General features: G+C 38.9%; 1 protein-coding gene across 2 annotated transcripts in view; it reads right to left on the minus strand.

Annotated features, from left to right (window-relative positions):
- The window catches only part of LOC134355941 (leucine-rich repeat-containing G-protein coupled receptor 6), a 369,855-nt gene extending 363,701 nt beyond the window's left edge, over positions 1 to 6,154 (minus strand). For both annotated transcript variants that reach the window (XM_063066483.1, XM_063066482.1), the window contains exon 1: positions 5,869 to 6,154. In XM_063066483.1, the coding sequence (XP_062922553.1) occupies positions 5,869 to 6,056 (188 nt within the window). In that variant the 5' untranslated portion in view covers positions 6,057 to 6,154. The remainder of the gene's footprint in view (positions 1 to 5,868) is intronic.
- Positions 6,155 to 8,897: the final 2,743 nt, after the last annotated feature.

Below are 8,897 nucleotides of genomic sequence, written 5' to 3' on the forward strand. Positions count from 1 at the left end.
TAAAAAAAATTGTAGCACAAATACTTGGGCATGTTCTGCTTACGTGTTTGGTGCACAGCAAAGTACTTGGTATGATCAAATTCAGCATAATGATGGACATAGATACCCATTATAGTGGTGTGAATCTCGTACATAAGCAAATTAACTGGCCAAGGGAAATTGAGCCTGCTAGCTACATGCTCTATTAACAATAAAATCATAGTTTCATTATGTTACAAAATATTGAATAACAACAATTTCTGAAATAACATTTCAAATGTGTGAGTCCTGATGAAGAGTCTCAGCCCGAAACATCGACTGGTCATTTCCCTCCATGGAAGCTGACTGACCTGCTGAGCTCCTCCAGAATTTTGTGCCTGTTGTTCAAGATTTTGAGCATCTGCAGTATCTCTTAAGTCTGCGTAAACCTTTCACATGACTAATTCATTTTAAGGTTTTAAGTTTCAAAACCTTGTAGTTGAATGGTTACAACCCCTACTTAATTAGTCTAAAATAAAAGTCTTCATCGAAGCAAATGAACAGTATTGTTAAAAGACTTGTTTCTATCGTTTTATAATTAAGTATCATAATTTTTTCTTAAATCCAATAAATTCAATCTTCCTCAATACCCCCATCCCTATTGTTACTAAAAAATGAACTATTTCTGATTTTCTAAAACATGAGCAGTATTATGAAAACCTTCCATCTTGTTAATAATGTTAGTCCTGACGAAGGGTCTCGGCCCGAAACGTGGACTGTACCTCTTCCTATAGATGCTGCCTGGCCTGCTGCATTCACCAGCAACTTTGATGTGTGTATCTTGTTAATAACTTTACGTTGATTTTAACCCAGCCACCAATCAGGGTGCCCACACCATACTTGCTGATTCCAATCCAATTGTGAATAAGGGGAGAACAAAATGATCTTGTCACTTGTTAAAGGTTTTGAAAATTGTTGAACTTTGTTCCTACATGTAAAATAAAGATTTTTATGTTTGTATACACCTGCCCATGCTTTACTAAGTCAATTACACTTTATCAGCTCTTAATATCCACATACTGAAGTAAAACGCTGTTAACCAATTGTGCTAACAACTTAATTATAAATATTCCAATGACCATTGTTCAGTTTGAGTTAGACCAGAATCACTTCTTTCCAGACTGCTTTGCTATTTTTTCTAAAATAACAGTGAAAGAAATTGAATTTCACAGAAGAGATGAGAGCAACATCCCTCAAGATCGGCTTAAGCAATTAACTAAGTCTGCCAGTGGGGAGAAGTATTTTCACTAATTGGACTAATCACTAGCACAATGAAAGACGATTGTGCATATTGGAGGCCTGTCATCAAAGAACAAGAATATTGTTGCAGAAAATGCAGAGGGCAAAATGTCCTTGGATCAAACATCTTCAATTATTTCATCAATTAGCCTTTCGTCACATGGGATATTTACTGATAACTGCATGGTATTTTCACTTATGTATTTTCAAATACTAAAACCATCTTGAAAGCTATTCAAACAAGGCTGATGAATGGGAAGTCCAAGGCCATAAAATGCACTGCAGCATTTGAGGTTACATACTTATATATTCATAACTACATAATCTCAAGTGCCTACAAGAATCCTGATGAAGGGTCTTGGCCCGAAACAACGACTGTACTCTTTTCCATAGATGTTGCCTGGCCTGCTGAGTTACTCCAGCATTTTGTGTGTGTTGATAAATGGGAAGTAACATTCAAGTAATAACCAATGGCCAACTCCAGCACAAGATAGCAGAACAATTTGTACTTGATATTCTTGTTTTATATTTAAAATAATACAGAAAGAGGTAACATGGTTAATCAGATCCAAGCCAACTCTTCAGGAGCAATCTCATTAATCCCCCTTCTCCTTATTTCCTTATACACCTGCAATTTACCCTTTCTCATACATTTGTCAACTCTCATTTGATTAATTTTACCATTATTCTATAGTAAGTAACAATTTACAACAACCAATTAACCCAATAGCATGTCTTTGGAATATGGAAAGGATTGAGAACATCCAAAAGCAATCCAGTTACTGAGAGAATGTGCAAATTCTGTGTAACAGCACATGAGATTGCTGAGCTAAGAAGCATCAGCACTAATAGGCACACCACCATAGCATCCTTCAAAGGCATTAACATTTTCAAATCCTCTATCTTCAATCTGTTTTGGATCATCAGTGGCCAAAACACCAGTTACAACTGCAACTGCAATTTGTAGCAGCATTCTGATTCTCAAATGCTGTCTTTCATTAACAAGGTGTAGGCTAAGCTTGTGATGAAATATACTCCATTTGCTGAAGTGAATGCATCCCGACCAATCCTTCAGAATCTCACTACTGTCCAGGACTAAACTTTCTACTTGATAGGCACCTAATCCAACACAAGTATTAATTTCCCTGCCACTTGTTCATTCTGGCTGTAGTGTGCACCATCTGCATGATGCACTGCCACATTTGAGGTTATGTAATTACAAATCCATAACTATGTAATCTCAAATGCCTTCAACAGTACAGACTGCTGTGTTCTGCTTACTCCCTACTGAATACCTAATTTGGCCATAGTGTATATCATGAACTCTTCATGATTGCTGGCTCGAAATCCTAACAGCAATGTGGTGGAAGTTTCAGCAGTGGTATTACTGTGGTTCAAGAATGGAACTTAGTACTACTGTATCTGTCCAACGTTAATCAGGCATGGACAGTAACTGTGGTACTGCCAGCACAGGTCACATTCCAGGAATGAATCAGAAACAGCAGAAGACCACCTCTTCCTTTACTTCGTCAGATCCAGAATTTCAATTTTTGTAACAATTAGCATCATTGCAAACCCGAGAGCAATTGTGCACTTCAACGCAATCTAAATATACTGCCTGACAGTAGATAATGATTGCATTTAGTGACTGCTATAAATACTTTTGGAGACCTGTTATGACATTTGATTGTTTTTGTTTACATACTTTAAATCAGTGTTTATTAAAATATGCTAATAGTGCACAGCTCAATTAAGGGAATAGTTTTTTTTCAGAAAATAAAAGGTACCTGTAGCTCTGCACGTGTTTACCACGTCAGGAATGAACCTACTGTTGGTTAGTAGAGATGGTGGTGAAGGGTAGGCATGAGAAGGGTATGTGTTGCCACATTTCAGAGAAACGATACTATTTAATTATACACCATGAGATGCACACTTTTCAATAATATTGCCCAATAATTTTTAATTTTGCTTTGCTTCTACCAAAATATTTATGTATTGATGGCACTTCATCATTTCACTATAACATTTTGAAAATTAACACTTTGAAAGAAATTATTCTAATACATTTGAAAGCAAATGGGAAAACAAGGTTATTTTAATTTGCAATGTACAGAGGTTTCAATTTTGATTTAAAATTATAAAATCAAAATTCAGATTTTAAACATTTTCTGTAAATGAAAATTCAAGAACACAGGTGGGTTCGACTGTGTCAGTGTCTGAAGCCTAAACTTACTGATTGATAAGAAGTGCGTGTGGTACCAAAGACGATTCCAGTGCTGTTTGTACACTTCCCGGAATTTGAACGGGTATTCTCAAATATAAATTACAGCTATACATCTTCATTGATCTTCCTAAGTAAAGCGTCCAGGCTTCAGGCGGCCCCGGGCTGATTTATTCGCTTCTGTGCAAATACGTAGCAAATGTTTATCTTTAGTATGTAAATCGAATAAGCCCTCAAGTAAAAAAAAGTGTAAACATGAATGAGAAAGACATCGACTCTTCTCAGTCTAGATATATTTACTGAGGTGTCACACCACAGAGAAACGACGCTTTCACATATTTGAGAGCATAATCACGCAGTTTTAACCGTATGGCTTCTGTTTAATTTTCACTAGTACACAATGAATTATGAAGTGGATTCAATTTTCGAATATTTTATTATATGAAAAATACAAAATTCTTTGCCGCTCTACACTGAATGGGGGGCGGGGGGTGGCGGTATAGCCGCTCTGTTTATTACTGGACGAACTGTTAGACTTCCGACCCCAAGATCTATTTTAATCACATTCAGGCAGGTGATACTGCCGGACGTTCTCTGTTTGGTATTTCTATTTGTTAATCTTTAGTCGGTTTAATTTATTCTGGGTGTTCCATACCTTTGATCAACGCGCTGTAAAACTGCAAATAAGACAACCAGCAAAATTTGCTCGCAATGACGAATAGAAGACAGCCGCAGAAGACTACATTTGCACCTGAAATGTTTTAACATCTGTTGCACCCAGGCAAGTGTCTTGGCCAATGTGGACCAAAGCAACCCGCTTGAGGTCAAGGGAAATTTGCACAGATCAGCAGTAAAGGCACATTTGAAGCGCAATTAATTATCACGTTGTCACTCGTTTCCGAAAATGTATTGTACCAACGTGATTTAACTGTTAATGAAAATAACAGCCCATTGGCCGACATCAGGAAAGTAGGCGCTCGTTGAAATTGGGAGGATCACTCTGAGGCAATTTTCAATATATGTTTGGTATTTAGATCGCTGCTTATGAGTTATGCAAAGAGCCAGATTAATATTCCTGGCAGGTGCAACGTTAATGGACAGTTATAAAAAGCGTTCTGATGTGCAGTGTATTTCTCTGCATGTCAGTGTGTTGCTCCAGCCTGTTTGTCTTTCATATAAAGTTTCAGCTATTTAAAATTCTAAGCACAGGGCGGAAATTATCCTCCTTTTCCTTTTAACCAACCGACGGAAGCAAGTAATTACTTTTTTTTGGAAAACATTTTTGGCACAGGACATTCGTTTCCCTTCGTGACAATGAAATAAGGAAAGTACAGTTTGATTTCAGCAGGAATCTGTTTTGTGGCAACAAACGGCTACAACTGTAATATTATTCGCCTCTGCTCAGAGCCCTCAGTATATCGCATCCAAACAAGGTTGAAGAAAATCTCCCAGCAAATCGAGCGTGCATTCTGGCAGCTGTGAGCCGTAGCTCGCAGGAATTGTGTTCAATCAATAACTTCTTCAGCCAGTACCCGATAAACATAACTTATCTGATGTCTTATCTGGATATCTTACTCCTCTACAGTTATTAACTAACTCTCAATAGCCTTAGTCATAGAAGCTATCACTATTACGGTTCAGATATTCAATACTAGTCTCAATAAGGATATATGCGAAGAATTCCTAAGATCTTCGTATGAGATGGGTTATAAGTCTATCGTTAGTCGATGACCCTGATACATGATTCAGATCTTGAGATAATCAGAAAGAAATTCTGATAATGAGTTGTTTTCATCATAAAATATGTGCAAGACGCAGTCATCGTTGATATGCTAACTAGAGAAAAAATAAAGTCACAAAAGAGGTTATTCGGCCCATAATTGCAGCGTTTACTCTTCAAAATAGCTCACTCATTAGTTGTACTGTGCAGCTATTTCTCACAGCTCTAAAAGTAACTATATTACAAACGTGCATTTAATTCCCCCCTTGAACTGCACGAATCAACCTGTTCACGCCCTCTTTTCAGTCAGTGCGTACCATCGTGATATATCTGTGCAGTAGTTCACACGAACACCATCACCACTCTATATATCTTGATTATTTCCTTGTCATATTAGGTACAGCACGCAATAGTCTATTTTTTTTTTCTGGACTGTGATTTGTTATAAGTAGCGCTGTGGGAAAAGTTGTTCATTAAGCAAAAAAAAACGCAGGATCTCTCAATTGACATGTGTCAGCTTCCTAGACTTTACTTTCTCCGAAACGCTTTAGGTTTTTTTTAACATCAAGTTCTCCGCTGGAGCACTGGGGGTCGGGCTAAGATTGAAACGGCAACAGAACTTACTGTACTATTCTAATAGGTATATCAGAGCAACAGTGCATGCACTTACAGGTAAGACGTCAGCGCGCTTATGTTCTCCGGTATCGTCACAAGCCCGAGTTCTGAGCAATCGACCCACAGTAGAATGCCATCTTCCTCACAGTGGCACTGAGGTGGGCATGGGGTATTCGTTGGCGCTTGGGTCGCACACGCATACCCAAAGGCAGCGAGGATAAGCACCGAGTAGGGCAGGAACATTCTCCTGTGATCTGACGGAAGCCTTTGGAGGGTCGGCACAGATGTCAGTTACAGCAACACACGTGTGTGGATGCAGATCTCTGCAAACTTCAGTCCGCTCTCGCTGCCACCGCATTTACTTATTGTGGCTTTGGGCAAACACACACTTACCTTATTGGCTGGCGTCGCGCACTAAAGTTAGATGATTGATCGCTGTGGGTGGAGCTATAATTTCTTCAACACTTCGGATGATTTCTTGATAGATAGTATTCACCAATACATTATTTACAGTTGCATTCCAAATACTTCAATTTCATTTATTTCTCCTTACAAAAATGTTCGCCACCATTTAAATCAGCTCTAGTCTCTTCATTAGCTGACTTCATTGCTTATAAAAATAGTAATGTATTAACTGAGCCAGTTCACTGCCTATTTTATTCTAAGTGAGAATCTGAGAAGTCAGACTTAAATTATCATTGGAAAACTTTTTCTCAAATGAGCACGTGATCTGAAAACGTTTTAAATGCAGCAAATGCACGGTACAGCGTACAGATACAAGACTACTGACAAAAAGAAGTTAAACATTAATCCTTTGCATGAATGTACTTCGAAACTGTACGATTCAATTGGTGCATGACTGGATGATTGGCGCCAAAATATACATACTGTAATAGTTAACAATTAGAAACTTGCTGATAAGAATTACCCTGATGAGAGGACGAGGTTTAGAGAGCAATTTCTCTTTCCTAATAACCTTTTTTTTCGGCACCCAAATCCTCAGTCGGAAATGTCAGGTCGGATCAGAATAGAAAATAATACGACCACGCTGTTTCTGTATTTTTATATGCAGTCTTCATGTGGAGATTCTGACATCACTGCATAGATTCAAAACCTTTAATTTCCCGCCTGAATTTATTTGAGATTCGATTGAAGCGCGCAAGGTTTGAAATAATTAATCTGAGAGCAGTCTTTCATAACTAAGTGACACTGGCGCCTGTTTAATTATACAGGATGAAATATAGAATTGTGACGACCCCCCCCCACACACACACACGCACAAACACGCACAAATGTACACATATTTATATCCTCCCACAGTCTTGTATCACAAATAGTCACTGTTTTCTATTGCCTTATCCCCTGCCCATCTACATTTCTATTTCCTCGAGTGTCTTTTATGTTAGTTTTGTTCTGGATACATTTTTATACCCCACAAAAGACTGTGAAATATATGTGATATACAAAAGAAAGATAATTTGAGGGATTACTAGATTTTAACTGTTGGACGGAGATTGGTTACGGGGTGAAGGGCACATAGAACACCAGAAGGACCATTGTGAACAATGTGATTGGAAACACCGTTCGGTCAGTTTGACAAGATAACAGAATAACGAGATCACCAGAATTCAAAGGAATTGTCACTCTTGGTCAGATATTATGAAGTGGAGTATCGACTTTGACGTTGAACAGTTTAAAATAAACTTCAAGGTTCTATAGAAACCCACAAACGTAAAATGTGTCATGAAGTGAAGCGTAATAGAATGTGACTCTCCGTTTTGGAAGACCGCTTCGCCGAGTACCTACGTCTGCCAGTAAAAGCGGGATCTCCCAGTGGCCACCCATTTTAATTCCACTTCCCATTTCTATTCCGACATGTCATCCATGGCCTCCTCCACTGTTGTGTTGAGGCCACAGTTAGGTTGGAGGAACAACCCCTTATATTCCATTTGGGGAGCCTCCAACCTGAAGGTTTCGATTTCTCGAACTTCCATTAATGACTCCGAACCACCTCCCCCCCCCGCGCTTCTCCTTCACTATTCCCTATCCCCTTTCCCCTCTCTCACCTTATCTCCTTGTGCCCGCCCATCGCCTCCCTCTGGTGCTCTCCCCCTTTTCTTTCTTCCATGGCCTTCTGTTTCTTTCACCAATTTACTTTCCAGCTCCATAATTCATCCCTCTCCCTCCAGGTTTCACTACCACCTAGTGTTTCTCTCCACTGTCCCCCGCCACCCCCCCCCCCCCGCCTTTTAAACCTACTCCCCAGCTTTTTCTTCTCCAGTCCTGCCGAAGGGTTTCGGCCCGAAACATCGACTGTACTCTTTTCCTAAATGCTCTCTAGCCTGTGAGTTCCTCCAGCGTTTTGTGTGTGTTGCTGGGATTTCCCGCGTCTGCAGATGTTCTCCTGTTTGTGGTTGGATTCCTTCCCCCCTCCTCGCCCATTTCTTCCTGTATTTAAGAGTAATGGTCCGACATTTTGTTAATGCAACTGAAAACTGTCTATCTAAAAAAAATCCTTTGTAAATGTATCTCTTCCTTTGGCAAATAATACTGTTCTAAATTAGGCAGAGATCAGTAAATGATCAGTAAGATACCTTATGCCAACATACAAAAATAAGAAAGCATATGAATGATAATAGGTTTGGCTATTATCCACTTATATTTAAAATTCCTGAAGGCTCAAAGATCAAACCAAATTTATTATCAAAGTACATATATATCACCATATAAAACCCTGAGATTCACTTTCTTGCAGGTATACTCAGTACATCTATAGAATAATAACCATAACAGAATCAATGAACGACTGCACCAAAGTGGGCATTCAGCCAATGTGCAAAAGACAACAAACTATGCAAATACAAAAAGAACAAAATAATAATAAACAAGCAATAAAGATCAAGTCCTTGAAAGTGAGCCAGTAGGTTGAGGGAATGTTTCAGTGACAGGTCAAGTGAAGTTGAGTAATGTTATCGCCTTTGGTTCAGGAACCTGATAGTTGAGGGGTAATAAATGTCCTAAAGCTCGTGCACATTCTTCCTGATGACAGCAGTAGAAGAGAGCATACCCTGGTTGATGGTGGTC

Source organism: Mobula hypostoma, chromosome 13, assembly GCF_963921235.1.
Source record: "Mobula hypostoma chromosome 13, sMobHyp1.1, whole genome shotgun sequence".
Classification (NCBI taxonomy): Eukaryota; Metazoa; Chordata; class Chondrichthyes; order Myliobatiformes; family Myliobatidae; genus Mobula; species Mobula hypostoma.